General features: G+C 27.8%; 1 protein-coding gene across 1 annotated transcript in view; it reads left to right on the top strand.

Annotated features, from left to right (window-relative positions):
• Positions 1-26,338, top strand: part of SerRS (Seryl-tRNA synthetase) — a 31,984-nt gene extending 5,646 nt beyond the window's left edge. The window contains exons 2-11 of the mRNA XM_067283207.1: positions 7,991-8,061; positions 8,148-8,231; positions 8,929-9,087; positions 11,020-11,160; positions 12,271-12,426; positions 13,711-13,935; positions 16,315-16,444; positions 20,828-20,985; positions 24,909-25,038; positions 26,103-26,338. Of these exons, the coding sequence (XP_067139308.1) occupies positions 7,991-8,061; positions 8,148-8,231; positions 8,929-9,087; positions 11,020-11,160; positions 12,271-12,426; positions 13,711-13,935; positions 16,315-16,444; positions 20,828-20,985; positions 24,909-25,038; positions 26,103-26,218 (1,370 nt within the window). The 3' untranslated portion in view covers positions 26,219-26,338. The remainder of the gene's footprint in view (positions 1-7,990; positions 8,062-8,147; positions 8,232-8,928; positions 9,088-11,019; positions 11,161-12,270; positions 12,427-13,710; positions 13,936-16,314; positions 16,445-20,827; positions 20,986-24,908; positions 25,039-26,102) is intronic.
• Positions 26,339-26,348: the final 10 nt, after the last annotated feature.

Raw genomic sequence — 26,348 nt, 5'->3', positions numbered from 1 at the left:
TAGATTGTTATGAAAAATTGAGAGGGGCTGCAACAACTTTTTCTGAAAAAAGAGGGTGTGTAGGTACAGAAAGTTTGGAAACCACTGCATTAATAAATCAAACATTAACTATTTGACTAATTTCATGAAAACTGAACTGTTTTTTTATTTGTTTATTATTTTATTTAAATCAACACTTCTCAATTTTATTACATTATTTTAAACTCAGAAAGATTTTATGAAACCTTTTAATTTGTATGTAATGTTTGTAACTTTTCTTTCTGTAGATTCTCAATTTTTCATATAGAATGAAATCTGGAATTCATAAAGTATTAAAATAAAATAATACCATGCACAAAAACCAATATCTGGTGTTAAGGTTAAACATCAAACAACAAATGTTATTTTAACTCCTGAATTCTTCCTCAGATATTTTTAAATTCGAACTAGCAGGATAATTGAAATTCATTTCAGAATATAATATTCAAATATAGAATTGGAACCGTAAGTTCAAAAATTTGAACTTGGGATTTCTGCACACCCTTATTTCTGTGCTACCCTTTAATAAGATCAACAAAGCCATTAAACTTTGCTGTCAAGTAAAGCCTGCCAAGCCATCGATAAACTCATCTCTCCTAAAATTTATACAAATGGACATGGAATAAGCTTTAAAAATCTCCACTGTCTCTAGCCACCTGAGGTGTTTTGCATGTGGAGTAGTAAGGATGAGTTGTGCTCCAGAGAAGTCTGCTGTAATATTGGGCATATATGGAGAGGGCCATATTGTTTCTGTCATGTTGTATGTCCAATATATGCTCTAGTATCCTAATCCCCATTGAACACTTAGTCGATCCAATGTTCCTCAGGTCCCTATCCCTTCTATTGTTCCTGGTGGAGACTCTATATATTCCTGAAAGTCTGCTGGGGTTGGGAAGGTCTTTCCATTACATAGTAGGCTGAACATGGAGAGGCATCTCTTGTACATAATATTAACCCTCATTTTATTTGCAATTATAGTATATAAGGCCTTTAAGCATGGGTTAAAAAGTAAGAGGGATCCTGTGTCTCCTTTTGTTTATCCATCGGCAGGTCTGTTGGGAGGGTGGACCCTGCCTGTGTACATTGGCACCATTTACACAATCTTTGTATAATGTTGATGTAACCATGTGTTCTAGCTACCTATTCTATAAGTCTTAATTCCTTGGCCAATGCTTGGGGGTAGAGGTATGCATGCACACCCTTCTAAGGCCCTGAAGGCTACAATTTTGTATGCAAATGGATCAGGTGATCCAATTGGAATCTATGTAAAGATTGCATGTGGTTTACAAAACCTCTCAACACTGATATTTATGTCCAAGAAGTGGACCTGAGTGAAGCTACCTCTATATGGATTGTGTTTGATGTACAGAGGCAAGACACTACAGTACTAATTTGAGTTGGAGAGCATATTTTTTAAGTTAAAAATTGCAGTCCAGCATTGTGACGATGTCACAATAAATATTTTCTCATTCTTATTATTATGCAACAAACTTATAAAATCATAACTTGTCAGAAATTCTTTTCTAAAGTACAAAATCTTTTTGTTTATAAAACTTTACATTTAGCCAACACATGATAAGCATCAAAGGTCACTTCTAATCCACAAAATTTACAATATTCATTCTCAGAGAAATCAATTTTCAACATATTAGACTGAGTATATATGTAAGACTGTCAAAATCACCCTAAACTGTCTCACAGAATCTAAGTATGTTGGCATCTCCAATAAATGATTAAATAACAGTACTACTTATTAAACCTGTATTCTAAAACTGTACTCAGTACTTTTGAACTCGGTTAAATAATTATCTATCGTTTTTACCAGCACTATGTTACTATTATTGATGTGCTGGTAAAAATGATAGAACATGTATATAACAAAAGTGGAAAAATATGTCAGGTAAAAATTTATATACTCACATATGATGCCAAATGTAGTATAAGGAAAAAAATGTACTGTCTTTCGGGCATTAAATATATTTATTTTATGAATTGAATGAATTTTGTATATTCTTTCCTTGCTTGTGGATGACATTTTGAAATGTCCAAAGTACTTGTGGTAGTATTTAATTCATCAAGTAAATAAATTTAATGCCAAAAGATAGTATACTTTTTTCCTTGTATGCCAAGTATATAAACAGACAACAGATATATTTTTCTTCTAGTAATAAGGTGTTGCTGGAAGCCCTTTATTTTTAAAATTTATTTACAGAAAAGAATAATGAAAACAATGGATGACATAAAGATAAAATTTTTATTACTATGATTGCCAGATTAAATTTATTTGTTTAGAATGTCTTCATTTTGAATAAGGATGTCATTCACATTTATGTAGGGATCGCAAAAACGCGTAAAAATGGTGAATAATTATAAAGTTTCGAGAGTCAAATCGTGTCAGGAACATGTGTTGGTGATGTAAACCAGACACGAAGGAAACTCTCCCAAAACTTATCCTAAAACAAATGCGACACGATAATGAACGATCGAGGGGATGTCAACCGAGAGAGAGGGAGCTTTGTCCAGGTGCTCGTGTACGAGTGTCAGAAACGGGAAACAGAGGGGGGTAAATGGTCACCGAAGCATCTGGCGGACCGCGTGAGGTCAAAAATGTCAAAGAGAGGGCCATAACGGTGGAATATACGAGCACGAACTTCAAAGACTCCGTCAACACCTCTCGGAACTCTCCCGACCCAGATCGGTCTCCGATTTCGCATAGAAACAAAAGAAATGACCAATCGGGGTAAGGGAGAGGAGGAATAGAACCAATCAAAAGGGTGAGATTCAAGAGGGAAAATATTAAAAAAACTCCCGTCGCGAAGACAGGGGTTCTCCTCCAGACAGCAAGTTTGATTCTCCTGCGGTCTTTCGAACAAGACGTGCGACGATTCTCCTGCGTTCGAGTTCCTCTCCACCCAGAGTCCACCCAAGTCAAGACGATCCGGAGATCACGGGAAAAGGGACTGTCTCTCCAGAATTAACCGAGGAACGTTCCCAACGTGACAACAACAACGCTAACGATCTAGATCGTATTGTGCTGAAATTATATGTAAGTTAATTTAGTAGTTAGAATAAACGGTTTTGTGTAAGACACTTGTCATCTTTGTCTCCTACCGCCACCACCCACATACGATTTCGACCCTAGGTTTTCCTGATGCGTGATTAACTGTTTTCCCCTGGAAGTCGGCGGCCTTACATTTATAATTTAACAAATTCTCAATGATCCTGTAGTTTCTGGAAAAAGGGAGTTTTGGAATACATATTTAATGCTTTGTTACAAACATAAAGCATAGCCAAAACTAAATAACTAATGATCTAAAGTCATATTATTCATTAATTATAACTGTGCTAAATATTTGGCACAGTTATAGCTAATAAATAATCTAGCTTTAGAACTGTGGCTATTTGTAAGTATTATCATATTTGCAGTTTGGTTAGACGTGACTTAGTGATAAAAAATAATTAATACATGGAGACAGTTATTTAGAGCAAATAGCTTATACAGGAGCAGTTATTTTTAAATGTGTTTATTATTTTCATACAACATTAGATTTCCTGTTGGTATAACTGATATAGTACTTGTTGTGTGTGTGATAATAATACTACAATTAAATTTTGACATCATATTAAATAATTAATAAAATAGTGCCATCAATTTATAATCATCAATGTTTTGAAAACTATAATGAAGATAGAAATAATCACTATAATTTCAAAAATATTTTTAAAGTTAAACTTTGACTTTTAATTATTCTATCTCAATTTTTTTTTATATTTAAATTGATACACAGTTATTTTTTTGGCAGATTTATGTTCCACGACTCATGCAATTATCTTTGCTTTAAGTTTTTCTGACAGTTCCTTTTAAAGTAAGATTTTCATAACAAATGGAAAAGAGAGTTTTTCTATTAAATTAAATTTTTATTTCTATCTAATGGCTATTATAAATTTTAATTTTTAGAATGATTACATGTTGTACTGTTTAAAATTGATTAAATTTTTGTTTTTAATCTAAAATTTCATAAATCATTCCTAAACAGATTCATGTTCTTCAGTCATTCATACTAATTATTGAGTGATATATGAAGAAATACATTGAGTAACAAAATATATTGTACTGAATGAATGCATAACTTACAATTTTAAAAATGTCATGTTTTCCTAATTTAATAAAACTTTAATTCTGTGATCACTACTTTATTGTTTTATAAACAGTAATTACACAATAAATTGTGTTAAGTAAATATGTAATAGGAATGGATACCATATAATGCTGTTTTATAATACTTATAAAGAAATGTTTTTTTGTTTATCAAATATCGTTTGAATTGGCCTTAGTTGAATTGATGACTTAATTTTGCCTAAAATTAAGCATTTTATTAAAAAAAATTAAGTTTAATACCTGAATTTAAAGTAATGAATGTAATATTAATAACTACCATGAGGTTATCATTATATTCCTGTAATTTAAGTAAATTTATATTTATAATTATTTTTAATGTAAAAATCTTAAATACAGTCATTTTTATATTAAGAATTGTTTTCTATTTAACATTCTAAAAAGATTAGTCATTCATAATGATGAGTTTTTTAAAATTTAACATATTTGAATATGAATAATTCAGAAAAAAATGACATTTTAAATACCCTGTCCCACTTTTCAAGGTCTGTTCTATTCTTTAGTTTATAATTTTCTCTTCCTCTGTTATTGCATTAATTATTAAGTTCCCATCACACTTTTTGCTAGATTCTTTCATTGGATATATTCTTATTATCCTATTTTTAACATGTTGGAAATTAAAATATAAAGTATATCTAAATATCTAAATCAAATTTTTGGGCTATTAGCACAAGATAGTGTTCAACCTATAGGTTTACCTACCTGTAGTCTAAATTTCAGTGTGATCAATTAAATTAAAAGTTTAGTTTGCTAATCTAATTTGCAGATATTTAGATATTAGAAAATCAGGCTTAGTTATTAGAGAGGTTGTAGCCAAAGTTTTCCTCTCTAAAATGTGAACGTTAAGCACTGCCATCTTGTGTGTGTTTTTTTCGTCGCGAATATCACTATGGTAATGACTATTTGTTGTGTAATTGAGGTGTAATGCTAGTTCACTCAAGAACAAAGGAACATCATTTTTTAAAATTCCCGGCATTATTTGTCATCAAGGATCTCAAACTGAGGAGCTTTCACGACGAAGGCAAACTGCATGGCTCTCGAGAATTAACCGGAAAAATTTCGTTACGAATAAAGTGAATATCAATACAAGAGTTTGTCAGAAACATTTAATTTCAATATTTACGTTAATAAACACTAAGTTATATTTTAAAACCTAAAAGAGTTTACTGATTTGCTTATATTAATTTAGTTAGGTATAGTGCATTTATAAACGAATAACTAACGTAATTTCAGGCTTTAGCTAGTTGCAAACTTATAAACATTACATGTTAAAACTAAAAGCAGGCTTATTATATGCTAGTTTCAACTAGAGAATAAAGGTACTGAACAATTTGAATTAAAAAAATTTCCACGGCTGTTTTTAAATTAGACTTTTTACTTTCAGACAAAAATTCTTACTTAAGAAATACGTAAAAACACGAGTTTAAACAAATAAAAAGAAAACATATCTTTCCAAGCAATATTACTTCGCTGTTATTCATTACTTTACTTTTATATCAGGAGAAACCCAGCCACTTGTTAAATAGTTATGGGCCTCTAAAGATTTATAAGCTTTCATTTGTGACAGGGTGTAGAAATTTGTTGTAAAAACCAAATAGTTTATAATGTCACCAAATTTCTACTTTCGGCCACAACTCTTGATATACGACGAAGTCTGATAAACTGGCTTCGTATGGATCGCCTTGACATAACGAAATTTTCTCTTCGTACAGAGCTGCATCTCGTCCTGTTAGACTGCTAGAATAGCTTGCAAGAAAAGAATCTTTTTTAACTTAATCCATGATAATAGAACTGCAGTATTTTTGTACGTTTAAACTAAAAAAAGACGTCGAATAACAGACTACGTGCAAGCTAAGCGAGCGATATATTCTTATTATCCTATTTTTAACATGTTGGAAATTAAAATATAAAGTATATCTAAATATCTAAATCAAATTTTTGGGCTATTAGCACAAGATAGTGTTCAACCTATAGGTTTACCTACCTGTAGTCTAAATTTCAGTGTGATCAATTAAATTAAAAGTTTAGTTTGCTAATCTAATTTGCAGATATTTAGATATTAGAAAATCAGGCTTAGTTATTAGAGAGGTTGTAGCCAAAGTTTTCCTCTCTAAAATGTGAACGTTAAGCACTGCCATCTTGTAAGCCTAGAAGTTTGACAATGGCATTTGGAACATCAAGCATGATTCCAATGACATTCCAAATGCTATTGTCAAACTTCTAGGCTTACAAGGTGGTGGTGCTCAACATTCACATTTTAGAGATGAAAACTTTGGCCACAACCTCTCTATTGCTTAAATACAATACTATTTATTTGTAATTTCTTAAAGACAGTTTTGATTAATTATGATTTATTAGTATTTGCATTAAATTTAATTTTAATGGGATTAGAATAAAATTACCAATTATCATTTGTTTCATTTTTGTAATTGTTAATGTATAATGTCCTAAATTTAATTGATTCTATACTTACTATCATCATTTATGTATAACAGAGACATAACTATGCAGAATAAAGAGTAATGATTTAATCATTTATCTACAGCTAAATTTTGATATGTTAAATTTCAATAATTAAATTATGTCAAGAAGTTGTGTGTAGTTTATATGTTAATATTTTCAAAGACTTTAAGACTGAATTGAAGATCAGGAAGTTTCAAATAAATTACACCAAGTATGAGAGCTCTGCTGTTAGTTTTAAAAATTTTAAAGATATGGTAATGATTACATTTTGTAAAATTAAATAGTGATATGTCAAATATATTATTTCTTTAATTTACATTACTATAAAGTTATGTTTTTCTTTGGTTTATATTTATTAATACAGTGGTATCTTGTATTTCAACTTCTTCAGAGTTTGAACAAAAAATTTGACAAAAATTTGCCTTGGAGTTTGTATGATGCTTCGACATTCGTACTGCACACGCAGTGCAGTACTTACACTGAAAGCATAAACACAATCTATTACGTGTCCAAGCAGTCTCTTATACTCACTTTTGCATTATGCTTGTATTTCTTCGGTGCTTTTTTGTTTTTTGCTTTATTTTCGATGTGTTTGGTTTTATATATACTAGTTGTCAATTTTTAACAATTTCTTCTTGCAATTTTTCTTTGTGAACATTTTTGGGCACCCCATACATTTTGTATCCTTTAATTTGAAATTTCCTGAATGGAACTTTTTAAACCACATTTGACATGCTCAAAGTTTAAGGACATCATCCCCATACACATTATGATTGTTTTTACTGTTTGTATGGCATTATATCCTATTCAAAAGCTATAAAACATACTATGCCTGATACACTTTTTATCTGAAGTCATTACAACTTGATTTTATTCAAATAAACTGTGAAGTAGAGTTTAAAGTAAGACTCTAAACAAAGGATAAAATTACACATCTATGTTAAGATTAAGGAAGTTTAAGTCTGTAACCTATAAACGCAGTTTTCATTTTATTATACAATATTTACATATTTTATTTATAGTTTCTATGTTTTAATTTATTAAGACATTTAATTTTGTTATTTTTACCTTAAATTATGTGTATTTGCTGTTTTTAAGTTTATCGAAATGGGTATTTTTTAGAAAAAATTGATTTGGATTTCATGGAATGAATTAAGTTTGAAATATGAGGTACCACTGTATATGAAAACAAAATTAAATATCACGTGAAAATTAATTCTTATTTAAGTAATTATCTTGTATTTTTTAAAATTCTGTACAAAATTGAAATTTAAATACTATAGGATGTAATATTTAATTTGATTTAAAAATTAACATAAAATAATTTTTTAGTGAGGCATCAATTGGATAATTGGAATAAAATCAAAAACCTTTGTAGTAAAGAGATAGGGAACAAAATGAAGGTAAGAATTAATTCTACAATTTTTTTAAAAAATTAAATTAAATTTTAATCTTTTTATTTCAAAAACAATTTTCATTATTTATATAGAAAAAAGAACCAATTGGAAATGATGATGCTTTATCTAATAATATTTTGGAACAGTTAAATGATCTTTCTTTAGATACTCTACAGGTAATAATAATTACATGTAATATTTTAAGTTTAACATAACAACATATTTAAAAATTTTTCTATTGCTAAATAATATATTTTTAATTATAGGTTAATTATTTTTTTCAAAGATATATGTTGCCTTAAAGAAATTATTTAATTGACTTAGTGCTTCTGGATTGATTTGCAATCCATCATAAAAGTACTGTACATACCAAAAGAAGCTGGCATGCATAAGTACAAGCTTTTATGTATACTAGCTTCTTTCGACTTATAAAAACAGTTAAAATAAAAAATATTATTTTACTATGTTATAGTTTAATTGTTTTTATTTTAAAATTTGTATTGCTTTTTCACTCAAACATTGTATTCTGTTCTGCTTGATTTGAATCTGAAGATTGTGCTAAAAATCTGAAAAGGTTTAATTTTAATAAAATAATTAGGCTCTAAAACTGAATAAATATTTTCTCTTGCTTTATAAGAACAGAAAATATGAGTTTGACAATTTTTGGTTTTTTTTTTTTTTAATATAATAAATAAAGTTATTTTAATGTTTTTACAATATTATAATATTATGCCATATTTTTATAGTTTTAAAGTAATTAATTTATAAATTTTACGTTTTTTTAATTACTATTTCATATTTAATTAATATGAAAGTATGACTTTTTAATAATAAAAAGAAGAATTAAATAAATTTTATGTTTGTATTTGAAAGGCATTAACTGTAGTGCAAATTAAAAAGCTTCGTTCTCTGATGGACCAAGAAATAATTAAATGCAATGAAGAGCTGACTAAATTTGAAAATGAAAGAAATGAAGCATTAAAAGAAGTTGCTAATTGGCTACATGATTCTGTTCCTGTTAGTGCAGATGAGGTAAGAATATATCATTTATGCTCAGAGTTATTAAAACAGAAATATCTGAAAGCATAGAAAATAAAATTTATGAAATATTTTATTGTAATGAGAAGATAAATTGAATATAGTTTAAACAGTATTTTATTTTAAAAAAAATTATTTTTGATATATGTAAGATGATTTTCACATAATTACAATGTTAGTTTATCTAAAAAATTGTAACTAATCAAAAATCATGTTAAATACATATTTATGCAGAAATAAAATCATTATAAAATGATTAAAATTTGATCTTACAAATAATAACACTGATACTAGTTTTTGGAAACTATTAACCATGCATGCGAAAAGCCTGATGCAGGCATCAGGGCATACTAAATAGTTAGCATGCATAGTAATGATAAATAATTAATTACAAATGGTTTACCTAAAGTGCAGAGACATTTGGCAGAACACTGTTTCAAGTGAACTGCTCAGGGTAATTTGCATGATCTCTCTGCATGTTACCCCACTGACCTGCTGTACTTTGCAGGCCAGTGGTGGTTTTTCAAAGACCCATAAAGTTTGTTTTTAAAATCATGATTAAAGTATTTCTCGATACATGATGTTTTGGATAAATACTTTACCATCTCCCATTAAGTCCCCTTGTAAAGGTGTTTTAAGGATTTGAACTTTTACATCTGTTCTTATAATAATGAAACAAAAAAGTATAACTATCATTGTCATGCACTATGTCCTATATCATTATATCCAATTCTTTTTAAATAACACAGCAAGCAACATGCATGCCGAATACCATCAAAAAGAGTCGTGCATGGACTCTGACAATTCCTAGGTTTGCCGTTATGCTTGATGTGCTCGATATGCTGACATAGACTGGCCATTTTTTCAGTTTTAAAATAGATAGATATATTGTTATAAATAATTTATATTGTTAATTTAAATAATAGCTAGGGTGCCCCTAGTGGCCGTTTTTGGCATATCATGACAGAGACTGCCCAGTCAGTTTTTCAGTTTTATATAGTAGATATAGAAAAGATATAAGACAAAAATATAATCAATAATAATTATAAATTAGAAAAATTACAAAATTGTAAAATACTGTCGACTCCACATAAGTCAACTGTATTTTACAATTTCCACTCGACACATTTCCACTTCCCCTTCGGGAAGTGGAAATGTGTTGAGTTATTTGATGTGACGACTAAAGCGAAGTTGGAAAAAAACCACAAAACTACAATTAATAAAATGCAGTAGTGCGTTATACAGTAGTATAGGCTTACAATACATTGTGTCCTCCATTTACAATTACTCTGTAGATGAAAAACTGAAAAATTCATTTAGTGTTGTTTGTTTTGAGCACTTAACTGTCTCGACTTTCTTTTTCAACGATCATGAATGCCTTGATAACATTATCTTCGCAATTGTCAATTGTTGGCAAGTAACGTCTAAGGATTCTTAATGCCTCTAGCGTGAGAAAATGCAAAATTGGATTCTGGTGTGACGTTGATGTAGATTGTATATTTTCTTTTTGTTCATCTGTTATTATTTTATACATAAAAATACATAAAATGTTAAGACATTAAAGATTCTAAATAAATTACGGCAGTTGATGTAATGGATTAATATTATCAGGTTTGATGAGTGTTTATTTCTAATTCACAGTTTTTGAATTAGTATTTTAGATTAACAGATTAATTTTTTTGACAACTAGTTATTAATTGAATTGTTTCGGAATTACAACACATTTTTGAAAAATCATAATTTCATTTTACTTTTCTTATTTTTGACATTTATTTATTTCATTCATTGTATGAATGTGTGTGTGTGTGTATGTATGTATGTATGTATGTATATATATATATGTAAATATTGTGTGTGTGTGTTACTTTAATATACAATATAATTTATTTATTATTTTGTTTATAATTTACATTTCAATATTTTTAGGATGAGAATCCTGTTATACGTACTTGGGGTGATGTCACTATAAGAAGAAAATATTCTCATGTGGATCTTATTCATATGATTCATGGAATGGATGGAGAAAGAGGTTCTGTAACTTCAGGGGGAAGAGGATATTATCTATTAGTTAGTTTCCCATTTTATTATTTTTATGTTTTATTTTGTTTAATATTATGAAATGCTTTAATTTTTCTTTGAAATAACTTCCTTCTAATGCCAAATGTATCTTTATTCCTTAACACACATAATAAAGGTTTTCTACTGAAAGCAATATAGTATTTACTTTTAATGAAATAGCTGATGTCACTTCTTCTGTCTTCTCTTCAGTATTTAATATCCTGATTACTTCTCTTCAGTTTTCTACAAGAAAATCAAACATATTGCTGCTACTACATTTTTGTTATATCTTCTATCTTTTATTTCAGTGTAGTTGTGTTCCAAAATGGTAGCATTCTTCATAGATGGCAGCAGTCCTGAAGAAGGAATCTGGTAATTATTGTCCTGTATCAGATTCAGCTACCATATTAAAAATATTTGAAATATGTCTGTATAAGCATATGTACAGTACATTATTTCTAATCTGTATTTCATTCAACACTATGATGTCCCACACTCTTTCTCTGCAACTAATTTACTTTTTATGTAACAAGAAGTAATACAGAACTTCAAAAGTAAACAATTGACATATAATATATTTAGGCATTAACAAAGCTTTTGATTCAGTCATTTTAAACAAAATATTTTGGAACTGCTAAAAATGTTTTCTGCAGACGTGGACACATAATTGATTTTTTGGCAGGCCGTAACTTGGAAATGAAGTGGAATTTGAAAAACATTTATAGAGGATTTTAAGGTTTACTTTTGAGTAGAATCTACCCATAGAATATTGACATGGAATGTATTATACTCTTTATAGTTATGGAGAGATTCTAAATAAACATAACTGTGAACTGCCTTATATAATTTACCATATTAATTATATATGTTACAATTATGTATGCAAAATGAAAATTTTTAAAATTGATATAATTTTATTTACATTGGATGCACTATTTTTTTAAAAATACTGCATCCAATAGTCTTATACATCTATCCTTTTTTGTTTGTTGTGTGTGTGTGTGTGTGTGTGTTGTGTATATATATATATATATATATATATATTTTGTTATAAAAAGTATTCAAATTTTAATAAAACTTCTACGTAACTAGAATTAAAATTTTATTTGAATTTTTCAGAATTCTGCAGTCTTTTTAGAACAAGCTCTTCTTCAATTAGCATTAAGAATTCTTTACACTAAAGGTTACAAAGCTATTTATACACCATTTTTTATGAGGAAAGAAATTATGCAAGAAGTGGCACAATTAAGTCAGTTTGATGAAGAACTATATAAGGTAGGAAAAAATTGTACATAATTAAATTTTTTGACTTAAATATCAAATAATAATGTTTTTGTATTTTGGTATTTGGCAAATTTGACAAATATTTTCCATACTTGTCACTGTTATACTAAGTACAATACAGTAGTAATTAAATATTAAAAATATTTATCACTACTATATTTGACATAACAGTGACACTCTTACTATTTTATTTTTACTAGTAGTCTGGGACGTCCCTAGTGGGTGTTCTAGCAGCAGAGGTGTTATTCTGTGGTAGAAATAATAAATTCCTATTACAAATAAAAATAATAATGAATACTGCACTCTTAGAACCTATAACCAGTGTGATGTAAAAACAAAGGATGCAGATCACCACAAACGTTTTCGAATTGCTGGGAGTTTTTCTTCAGGTGTGCAGGTGTGCCATCAACGTCTACCATGCTGTCGACAGAACCAACTCATCCTTAAAATTGATGCAGTTCTCATTGAGGAACAATCTGTGGGTTTGAATGACTTCAAGCCACTTAAGGTGTTCGATGTGTGACGTAGTGTGTACGAGTTTTGCCTGGTGGAAGGCCGCCACAATGTCCAGGTTGGCAGCTTACACAGCAACGGCGGAAGTACTGTACTTCTCTGATGACATACATCCGTTATATGTTCCTGGACTCTGACTTTTAAGGAGCATTTTGTGGATCCGATATAAACGAGGTTCCTATCAATCCTGTTGTCTGTAATGGGAATACTATATATTCCAGGGAGTCTGTTCTGTTTGGGAGGGTCTTTTCCGTTGTGAAGGATGTCAAAGATGGTAGGACATCTCCTGTACGTGATCTGAATACCTCTTTTCTCAGCTATTTTGGAATAGTGTTTTTAGGGACCGGTTGAACCACGTCGGGGAGGTTGTTATTGTGGTGGTCAGTTGTGATGGTGCGTTGCGAGTATGTGCGGTGTTAGCGATCTATCAATTTATGCATAAGCCTCATACCCACCGTCTTGCCTCTTCTCATGGGTTTCCAAGGCTTATGCATAAATTGATAGATCGCTGTCAATCCTGATTAAAATGAAGGAAATGATTTTACCAAATTAAATTTAAGTCAGTTTAAAATCATAAAACAAAACAAACTGAAACTTTATATCTTATAAAAAGAGCAACAGAGAGTGTAATAATTTATCTTTAAATCTTTAAAATTTTTATATAAATTTTAAAATGTATATACTTTTAGCATATATTAATAAAATTCTTTATTAAAAATGTTGAGTTTTGAATTTTTTATTAGAAACTATTTTACATAATAGGTTATTGGGAAAGGAAGTGAAAAAACAGGTGAAGGAAATACTGTTGAAGAAAAATATCTTATAGCAACTTCTGAACAACCAATTGCTGCATTTCATAGAGATGAATGGATACCTACTGAAGCACTTCCCATTCGTTATGCTGGAGTGTCAACTTGTTTTCGTCAGGAAGTTGGATCTCATGGACGTGATACCAGAGGAATTTTTAGAGTGCATCAATTTGAAAAGGTAAAAAAATTAATTTCTCAATTGAAAGTAATTAACACTTTTTAAATTTTTTAAATTATTGTTGTTATAAATTTCAAATTTATTTGTAATAGTTGTATATAATAACTTGTTTAAAGTTTAAACTTATAAATTCCATATTTAGGGATTAAACATTAAAATTGTCTAAAATATAGATATAAAGAAACAAAATTATGTCCCTTCTATTTGTTTTATATGAGATTAATAACTGAATAAAAAGTAAATAAATTAAATAATAAATATATGTACATTTATATATGAAGAGCTAACAATTAAAACATATTTTGTCACAATTATTGAAAATTTAGTAATACACAAAAAACTGTTTATAAGATTTTTTAAAAAGATGATGATAGAATTCTTTTAATCATGTTATTCTTTCTGTTTTTAAAACTTTAATAATAATTCAGAAATATTAAGATTGGAAAACTTTTTAAAAAGTAATTCATGTTGGACAAAACACATTTTGAAAGAATCTGGGATATAAATTACATTTTTTAATGAACAGATAATGGACAAAACACTACACATATAGAAAAAAGTACAAAAGACTTTTTGTGGTTTATCATTACAGCATCCAGTTTTTAATAATTACAAAGGAATAGGTAGAAAAAATCTGCTTTTGCAAATGTTTAGATGTGTAAGTAGCATGCTTTTTGTTCATATAATCACAATAAATTTCAGGTTCTTCAGTCACATTGTCGGGAATTTCTGTAAAATGTACATTTTTGTGCCACAAATCAATCATCTGTTTCTTCCATTTCTCACTTTCCTGAAACTTGTGGCTCCCTACTTCCCACATTTTCTTTTATCCTTACTGTTCCAATCTCATCTTCCATTTTCTGTTTAAGAATACTGTTACTTAACTATTTCACTCAACATGAACACACAGTTGTCACAAAGGCACAATAAATTCAACACTTACATGGACACAGACTGATTATACACTATATTAAAGCTGCTCTGATTGTCTAGATTGGACAAAACATACTATGAACAAATATGAGAAGTAGAGAAATCAGTATTTAATTGAATCCTTAATTTTGTATGTCTATTTTTAATAATAGAGAATGTGTTTTAAATGAAAATATATGTTTTATATGATATTAATTGCAAAGTTGTTGACTATACAGTAGTTTGATTTTTTGTGACAAGACATGTTTTGAATGTCTACTCCAGATATAAATTATCTTTTGTGTCATAAACAAATGGAGAAGCTTATATACTGAGAGATCAAACAAAACGTTTACTTATAAGGAAAAGGTTTGGTGGCATAGCATTGCTTGTACTAAAAATCTTAGAGATAGCAATTCCAGCAAGAAGTTTTAAATGTTATCTTGAGAGTCTATAGTAAATAAATGCTCAAATGTAAACTTTTTGTTTGATTACACTTTATGTATCAACTTAAATATTTTTAATGAAAAATTATCATAATAAAAAGTAATATACATTTTAAAATCATTATAAATTGTGTGTCTTAAGTAAATTTATTTTTAGAAATGAATGGTAAATTATTTTTTTTTTGTCTTTATTGTATTTGTTAAATGCATCAGACATTTTCTAAGTAAAAATACAGTTATGTATATAAAGTACAATAAAGATTCTATAATAAAGAATTTTTTATTTCTAGATGCTATCTTATTAGTTTATTTTCATTATGTTTAATAATAAAAATAATTTAATCTTAATATATAAAAATTTTAAACTTTTTAAATTAATATATGCATTAAATTTTTCTAATATTATGAGTTTATGATTACTTTTCCATAACATTAAAAAGTAGAGAACCAATTCTTTTTCATATAAATATTAATATTAATAAAGAAATTTTGTCAATAATAGGCTGCTGTTGTTATTAATAAGTTTTATCCAATTGGTCAGAACAGATGTATATTAAATATATGAATTTATATAATTATATTTTTGAATGGTGATAAAATGTTTTTTTTTTTTTTTTCGTCTTTGTGCTTGCATTTTTTTTATCATGTGCATTGTGAGTTTGATCAGGCCAGTGGGGATGGAAAGGGACAGAGTCTGACAGATCTGGGACAGACTACCTGTGATAAACTTTGGGATTGTTTGCCTGGATATGATCCTGTGTCCTCAGAGAGCTAGGTTAATGTCTTGACTGTCTTGGCCTTTAGAATATTACTTTTCAAAAAAACAGTAATTGTAAGATAATGTAAAATATATTGTGATTACTTATTTCTAATATTACATTACATACTGATATAACCTATTTTCAAGAATAAAAACTGTATGTTAATGAAAGGTTAACTTGAACAATGAATAACCACATATTAGTTTTTATATTTGATTATATATGTGATACATATGCCTTTATCTATTTTCATTGTATAGGTTGAACAGTTTTGTCTTACTTCACCTCATGATAACAAGTCTTGGGAAATGTTTGATGAGATGATTGGAAATGCAGAAGAATTCTGTCAACTCTTAGGAATTCCATATCGAATTGTAAATATTGTATCTGGTAAGTTCAAAATTTCAAATAATTTATCAATTTTATTTCAATATGAGGCATGTTCAAATATAAATATCCATTAATGTGAGGCATGTCCAGAAAGTAAGAATTGGTTGGGTATAAAAAAAACTTTGTAAAAAGTTTTTTAAAATAAGTTTATTGTAAAATGTTTTTCATGTATGTATTATGTTACTTTTCTATGTAATTGTCACATAAATTCAAACATTTGTCATATTGTAGCACCATGTTTTATAATTCTTTGTTGTAGAAGTTCATTGCCAAGTCTTTCAGTCAGTCTGCACAATGTCTTTTGTCTCTTGAGTGTTCTCTAGATTCTAGTATTCCAAAAATCTCTAAGTGAAAAAACAAATGATAATCACTTGGAGCAAAGTTTAACTGTTTATTGGAAAATATTGCTACATTTTGCAATAAACTTATTTTTAAAAAATTCTTTGCAAAGTTTTATATAATAATACTCAACTAATTCTTACTTTCTGGTCATGTTTCATATAATATTGCAATAAAGTTCATTTTTCAGATAAATATTTAGATTAAATTTCTATAAATCATATATAACTTTAAGATAAATAATAAAATAAATAAATATTTTCTGAAAGTGTATTTGATTGTTTATAAGCTTAAAATACAATATTGTGCAAGTTAATGATTCTCAGGACTTTCTTCACTGTCTCCGAAAAGTTTATTTGATAATTATAGATTCTGAAAAATAATTTCCATACAATCCAGTTATGATATTTAACTTTATTAATTGTAGCCCTGCATAAGATGCTGTTTACTTGTAAATATTTGTTTTATCTTACATAGGGATATGTATTAAGTGAATCAAATGAAAGGAAGCCATACCTGGTTTTTTCAGAAACAATATTTTTTATTGGAAAGTAGTCTCCACCAGAATTAAGAAACTTATCCCATTGCTATTAATACCATCCAAGTAGAATGATTGTGACTGCTGGGTTAGAATGTTCCTTAGCACCATCATCTGAATAAAATTTATCCCTTTAATTCCTTTTTTTCATACTTGCTGATTTATTTTTCTGGTCTTGTATCATATGGCTTCTAACAGGAGAGAAAAATATCACAAAGGCGTTAAATATGTATAAACACTGCAAATATAGCAGTGTTTATACATATTTAATGCTTACGTGATATTTTTCTCTCCTGTTAACCTAAGATTGGTGTGACATTCACCCTCAAATTGAATATGGCTTCTAAAATGGATGGTCCAGAATCCTTCAATACAATGTCTCAGTTATCAATTCAGATGTTTCTGGCATTATCATGTGATTCACTTGACATGGATGAGGCTCATCATCTAAACTGTTCCTTCTTCCCTGAAACTGTTTGTTTTGTACTTCATTATTACTAGTGATGTTCAGTGTTCACCAATAAACAATTCTCATTACTTTTTCCACTGTTAAAAATTTCACAATCTATTGTTGTGTAACTTTAAGCATATATTATGCTAAGTATGTTAAGTTTTGCTCAAACTACAGAACATGCATATTTTCAGCAAAAAGTAAATACACTCAACTACAAAGAATGAAGATGCTTATTAGACACTACATACACTGCTGAATTGATCAGACTCTTCTACAGCATGGAATGTGGTTCACTTTCAATTGACTCTCCTAATTTATGATGATTCAATTTTGAAAATTAATTTAATAACATCAGATATATTCTTGTCTGGTTGAAATGAAATTTAAAAAATGGCAATTAAATCTAGTTTAAATTAATTTTTAACAGATACTCATAATTTCATAAACTTGAATTAAACAACCTTTTAATTAAATCTTAAGGTGTGTATGAATTACTGAGAAAAGAGAATAATTCTTTTTGTGAAAATAAACAGATATCCAATTTCCTTCAATACAAAATATACAGAGAAATATGATTTCTGATGTCAAAAACATTATTGAAATTTTAAGTCCTCAAGACAAAAAAAATGAAGACATGGCATTAAGTATAAGTATATTGTAGTATCACAAATTTTTTAGCATCATTGAATGAATTGAATTTTTTAAGAATTCTATTCATTCAATTCAATGGTGCTAAGACAACTAAATCAGGCTCTGGGAAGAACTTCAATAATTTTTAAAATAACTGATCATTGTAAAATCACTTCAAATATAATTTTTTTTTTTTTTTTATAAAGGAACATAATTTCTTTTATTTTGTAATTGAAATTTCATGTGTCAAAAGAGTGATTTTTATACACAAGATTTATTTTCCATAATATGGTTTATACTGGAGAAGAGAAATTACCAAAATTTTAAGTTTTATCAATAACAAATACACATTTTAAATTCCAGCAACTGAAATTTATTCATAATGAATGTTTTCAGCCATATTTAAAGACCTTCTTAATATTTTTTCCTGGAATTTGAATGGTGTATTTGTTACTGATAATTGCAAATCTAGCTGGTCTTCTTACAGTATTTTAACTTTTGATATTAAAAAAAAATGACATTTGAACTTTAAAAACTCATTTTAATAAAATCATTAACAAGGTTGAGGCTGAAGTTTTAAATGCGAAAACGTGTACGTCAGATGTTCAGTGCTGCTTTCCTGTAAGCCTAGAAGTTTGGCAATGGTGTTTGGAAAGTCAGTGGAATCATGCTCAACATTCCAAACATCATTGTCAAACTTCTAGGCTTACAGGAAGGCGGTGCTGAATGTCTGACATACATGTTTTCGCATTTAAAACTTCAGCCTAAACCTCGCTATTAACTGTTTTCGATTTTGTTTTATTTCAAATAATGTTATTGTACAATATTTTTAATTTCCCAATATTGGAATTTTTATTATATTTCAGAAAAGAAAAATTATGTTTCTGTATTGTAATATAATAATGAATTAATAACATCATTTTCAATTAAAAAATAAGGAGAAATGTAAGTTGAACTCTTTCAATTGCATACACAGTAATCATCAAATTTCCATAAATGTGAAAGTGAGTGAAAAATTATTCACTGTATTTTTGTAAACTTTATTACTAAGATTACTAAGTACTAAGAAACAAATCTTTACATTATTTTTTAATGTAGTTCTCATGCTTCTCAATACACTTGCTCCATCTGTCCACAATCTTTCGAATCCTAGCAGAAAAGAAAGTTTCAGGCTAAGAAACAAGCCAGTTGTGCGCTGCTTCTTGATTATCATGGAAGAAAATCAATCGGATCAATCAAGAAAATCAATGACCTTTTTAAACATCTTTAAAAGGACCAAAAAGACGATAGTCTCAGAGAGTGAGATCAGGATTGTGAAATGGATAATTTATTACCTCAATTCTTTAGCTGCATGACAGTATGCATCTTTACATTGTCATTTGGATGGCTGTGTAAGGATGCATAAGTTTGAGGTAGTGGATTATCCATCTCAGTCCTTTTTACTTTCCTGGCTGCTATGTATGTGTAACAAGGAAAAGTATTGGAATTGTATCAAATTTGACCCTTTGACTATTTTTCAAATTTCCCCATTTTGAGATCTCCTGAAAAGTGAAAAAAATGGGAAAAAATATTCCTTGGATATGTGGGTATTGATGAAGAAACAAAATTTGGCATGGTAGCTTGTGTATAAGGGGCATTGATGCTATTAAATTTTGGTGGTTAAAAGCCAAGGGGTGCCATGTGTCATATCCTGAGAGGGGATGGACTTAATGAAGATATTCATTATTAGCATTTCCAATTTTTTTTATGAAATTTATCACTATCCTCAAAATTAAGCTTTTTGCCATTTTGTAATAATTAATAATATAAAAATATTTTATTACAAAATCTCATAACAGATGATGTCATATGCGATTTTATTTATTTAGTGTTATCAAATTAATACCAGTAATATAAAAATTATTTTCAAAATAAAATCTCATAACAGCTAGAAAAGTTAGGCAACTTGTTGCTAGATTTTCCTCATCTATAGTGCTTTAAGATTGATTTGCTTCAGGCCATAAAGTCCAAGAAATTGTGCATACCTGGCTTGTCTCAGCCTGAAACACTTTTGTAGGAAAGTTTACTAGAACATTGTGGATAATTTCTGCTTCACTTTCATACAGTAAAACTGGAAAATATGATAGAAATAATATCACAGATGACAGTTTTATATTATCATTATCTACTCAACCATGAAGTTTTATAACATAATATTAGCATGACCTACCAAAATAAATAGAAACATATTAATTATCTTTATTATTATGTTATTAGTCATTTTTTTTTTGTTTTTGATAAAAATTTATTTAGCTTAAAATGTCATTTTCAATTGTTTATTATTTCAATAATAAAATATTTCAATAGAAAAGATTAGATTTTTTTTACTCTTTTGAGAATCTAAGTTTTTCTTGGTAATAAATTTCTGTTAATTTTCTTGAAGGTGCTCTTAATAATGCAGCAGCTAAAAAGTACGACTTAGAAGCTTGGTTTCCTGCTTCTGGAACATTTCGTGAATTAGTGTCATGTTCTAATTGCTTAGATTATCAAGCTAGAAGGTTATTGGTTAGATATGGACAGACAAAGAAAATGAATGCACAAGTAAGATAGAAAAAAAATTGATACTTACTTAATAGTTGTTATAAGAAAATATTGTTATTTTTATAATTTCAGGATTATTTAACATATGATAAAGTAACTGCTGTTTTTGTTTCCAATTACTATAACTCAAGATATGCTATTGTTTTGTGTTTTATATATAACAAAACATTTTTAGAACTTTGTTTTCTGTTCAGCAAGTTATAAATCTAGTTTCTAGTATGAAAAATTTTTAAATTAAAATTAATTATTAAATAACGTTTCTAGCACACAATGTAAAATTAATTATAAAATAAATAGCCTAATGAAAGTTTTTGTAAAAATTTTAGTTCTAGTTTTGTTCCATTCTCTGATATGATAAGCTCTTAAATTTATTATAGCTGTATTCATTAGGCTATTTATTTTGTGGTTAACAAAAATTAATTAATGAACCAAAAATTTAAAACTAATGAATCAATTCTAAAAATATCTAAAATAATAAACACTTTTTTAAAACAAGTTTTATTAAATAAACATGTAAACAAATTAGAATTGATGATAAAATCTTATAATTTTGAAAGAAAACTGATACACTAACTTTTATATATATTGTACCATAGTTAGTACTATTTACTAATTCATAGTAAAGTTACTTCATGCAACTCTGAAACATGAGAAAAAAATTAATTTAAAATTTTCATTATTCCTTATGTACCATATTACTAATATAAAAGCCATTGTCTGTGTGTGAATTCCTTACAACTCCTGCAATTTTTATCCAATCCAGATGAAATTTTGGTTATATTTGCTTTATGTTCTGATGAAAAGTATAGACTACTTATTTTACAGAAATATTAGCTATAGAATAAACATTTTATAGATTTTGGATTGGTGATCGCACTTACGTTGCAGTGACATTCATGCTTGACAAGGAAATTCTCCTTAAGTTGCATTTTTAAATATTTTGGCAAATGGCATATTTTAAACTTACTTCATTAAATTTAAACTTTAAAAATGATAGGTGATCATATCACTTTTATAACAAATTTAAAAAATCTTTCCATAGTGACCACATGACATTCTATTATCCAATTGGAAGTAATGATTTAATGAGCCCATTATTTAGAAAGTGTTATCACTCATCTAACTAACAAACATACAATTCATCTTTGTTTAATCAACTTGGATTTCAAAAAACTGTAACCCTATGTTTTGCATTAGTATTTTCTTTCATATAGCACAGATTCGCATAATACGACACTTTTTCGGAACATAACTACTATGTTATATGAGGGATACCTGTATATTTTTATATTCAATGAAGAAAACTCAGTATTTTGTAATTATAATTTACATGCTATGCAAAATAAATGTTAATAAAATCTTAAATTATTATTACTTTTCTCATTATTTTTATTTTTACATTATTGTATCATAATGGTAACAGATGTCAAGTATATAGAAAAGTCCTTTCTTATCTAGTCTTGAATTATTGGTGTAGCAACATGTTGAGTTAAGGGTGTCATGTTACAAACCCATTGTGCTTAATTATAATTATAACAAGTAGAAAAGATCATACTATGTGACTTCCTTGCAAATGTGAATTATTGGTGTATCAACATGATCTGTCATATTGATACACCAATAATTCAACATTTACAAGAAAGGTTTTTGTTGTTGTAGCCTTGCTGTATGTCTGTCTGGAAATAGAATGTTCAAAATATTGAATTACAATAAATTAAATGTTTAAAGTGCATGGCAAATAAATGTTATAACAACAAAATAGTTTCTTTGTTAAAATTAGAAAAATACTTTGCACAATAATAATCTTTAGTTCAGATCAGAAAAATTTTAAAAAGGTAAGATTCCTGCAACATACGGTATAGTAGACAAACATGTTATCCACTCAGCTACACTGCTGTTAACATATTATCCACATAACATGGTTCATAAGGAGCAAGGAAAGTTTTAAACTCATTTTTCTTGCAAATGCTTGAAAGTTCCATTGAGTGACATTACCATGAATTACTGGAAGGGATAGTATACTGCAATATATATCAAACTCACAAGGGGTCGTCTTCAAACTGTCTGATTTTTAAATATGTTATAGTACACTTATCTAATATACTGTAAAGCAGGTTTGGCCAACCCAAATTGTTTCACGGGCCACTTTGATCACGTGTAATATTACAGTGGACCACAATTTAGGCAAACATGCTTTTAAAAAAGTAAAACAAATACAAAGTGAATAAGATTTTATTGTTATACCAAGAGTTCGTACTCGCACTTGCACATTATAACAATGACACATGCAAATTTTCATTTATTTAATTGTTTTGGTATACACATAATGGGAAACAAAAGTTTTAATAGATATATAATATTGCTTAGCGGGCCACACAATTTAATGTGACGGGCCGTGGGTTAGCCAGGCCTGCTGTAAAGTAACTTTTGCCACTGTGCAAGGGTTTGCAATATATTAACCTTTAAAGTTTTCTGTTTTGGTTATATAGTGAGTTCATAAAAATGAATCTTGGGCAATAAGCAATCCAGTGAATTATTATTATATATTAGGTCATAGGCATATAAATTTAATATACTTTTAAACTAACAACTGTAAGAAACATACTAATTTATTATTCAATGGAAAAAATAAAATTATTCTAGAATTCTGTCTTTACAAGAGCATTATTTCTTTTGTATTGTCCAAAAGAAGCTGATTTCATTGACATTTAAAAGTACTGATCTGTCATTAATGAATTTTGATGCATACTCTGCATATCTTATCATTGGAAGGGAAAATGGTGCTTTCAATTGGTGCAAAAGAAGCAAGTGAATTTTAATTGTCCTGTCAAGTGATTATATAAAATGATGTGTTTTTGGACTAATATATATAATAATTCACATGACTCCATATTACAGGAAAAGATTTCTTTAAAAAAAAATCAAAAGAAGAGAGACAGGAAGCCACAACATCAAGCTTGCCAACGTGCCATCTTACTCATTCTACTATGCTTGCCTATGATTCATTTTTATGAACTCAGTATATAACCAAAACTTTAAACATTGATATCTTGCAAACCCTTGTGCATTGGTAAGGGTTACTTTATAGTCAGATAAGGATATACTATCATATTTTGAAAAAAATCAAACAGTTTGAGGAGTGCAGGGGTTGATGTCTTCTCATAAGTCATTCTTTTTAGGAGTAAAAGTTTTTTACTTAAATTCTTTTCATTAATTTTTGTTTTAAACATAATTTTAGAATGGAAAGTTTTAGTGTAGAATAATAAATGAGTTTTTATTTCTTTGTTGTTTAATTTATATTAATTTTAAAGCACTTTGGTAACTCCTGCTATAACTTTTACAGAATTATTTTCATTTTGTATTTGTTTCAGTGTATTTCTAATTCATAAAGATTACAAAATAATTTAAAGTTTATGAATTTAGGAACTATTTGAAAAAATTTTTAAAAATTAAAATTTGAAGGGGAAAAACTGAAGATTGAAACATTTATGAATATGTTTTCTTTTAAAATATACAGTATATATGAAAATGTAGACACACATTTTTTTTTTTTTTTTTTTTTTTAATATTAGAAAATAATAATAAATATCTTGAATGAAATATAAGTAAGTAATTTAAATTTATTTTTAATGTAATCTAACCTTTATCATTAAAACCATTAGTATTTATTGATAAAAACAAAAATCATTAGTCATTTAATATCTTCAGTGTTGAAAATTTTTATTACCAGTATTCTATTCTCAGAGACTATGTATGAGATATGAGACATAAAATGTTATTTTGGAAATGTTTAACATATTGCATGATTATAGACTTTTTAGTAATAGTTTTCTACAATAACCTATAGTTAATACTGTACAGCATTAACTGTTCAGTATATTTTTATGACTTTTTTTAAAAGTTATATATTCTAATTGTTACAGGTTGATTATGTACATATGTTAAATGCCACCATGTGTGCCACAACAAGGGTAATCTGCGCCTTATTAGAAAATTATCAGACGGACACTGGTATAAAAATTCCTGATGCATTAAAACCATTTATGCCTCCAGGTAATTTTTTAATTATTGACATTATAATTTCAACTTGACTATTATTAATGTCTGAAATTATTGAAATGCTATTATTTCAATCATCAAATCAGTTGTTTTCAATAATTGTTTTTGTTCTTTGTATTATGAATTATTATAAACTGAATGAAGTATAAATCATTTAGAGTTATTTAATGATACTTTTAAGCAATTCTGGATAAAGTATATTTTATTCTAGAAATGTTATACCTTTTACTGAGTTACATTTTTAAAGAAATCTAATTTCAGAAAGAATTTTCTTTCAGAACACCTTTACTAAATTTATGTTTACCAATTAAATATTTATAATAAATAGATAGTAAATTTCCAGATCATCACACTATATTGATTATCATTGCATTCTTTAACAAAACATTGCAAAAGAAATTTTTCATATTTTCAAATTACATCATTATTACCAATATTTCAAACAATATTGATAATTGACTTATAAATTGATTTATATATAATAGATTGATTGCAATATATATTTTACAGTATGTACAGTATAACTAATATTGCTTTATCTATTAAATTTTAAGCTGTTAGTGGTAAATTTTTAAAATACATTTTTACAAATGAATCACTTAATCAGTTTTCATTTATTACACATTGTTATACATACAGTTTCCATAAACAAATGCATACACAATTTCCATATTAATGCAAGTATAATACATTGGTTTTGTATTAGCTTAATTAATTATAACAGTCACAAACATTTGTGGCTGAACATTCTCTTTTAATTTTAATAAAACAGTAGTAGTAAGCCCCCATTAAAATCATCAGAATCTAGTTTTCTACTGATTTTTTTTTTTCCTTTTTTCTTTAGTTTTATGAAATTACAAATACTGAAATTATGAAAAAGATTTATTTTAATGTATCATCTATGAAAGATTTTGGTGATATGAAAAATCAAACTATACCAAATTAGATATTAAAAATTATAATTTATTTCATTTACTTTCAATCTTTTAATATTTGAATACATAAAGATATTACATTAGATGAAACTTGTTTCATTATTAATTTACAAACATTATTAGATTTGCAAGAGGAAATTCCATTCGTGAGACCAGCTCCTATCGATGAAGCAATGACCAAGAAACAGAGAAAACAGAAAGAAGGAATGGAGAAGAAAAAAGATCAAAATCCAAATTAATTTTTTTATAAATGATTAGTAATTACTATTATTATATTACACCACATTGCATTGCATATTTAATAATGTCGCTAAAACTTATTTTTCACTTCTGAATGATATTAAAAATTGTCAAGAGTTTTCTTTTGTG

The sequence above is a fragment of the Centruroides vittatus genome, unplaced genomic scaffold (assembly GCF_030686945.1).
Source record: "Centruroides vittatus isolate TY-2023 unplaced genomic scaffold, ASM3068694v2 contig_979, whole genome shotgun sequence".
Lineage (NCBI taxonomy): Eukaryota > Metazoa > Arthropoda > Arachnida > Scorpiones > Buthidae > Centruroides > Centruroides vittatus.
The sequence above is the reverse complement of the archived record's forward strand: the minus strand, read 5'-3'. Positions and strand labels throughout refer to the sequence as shown.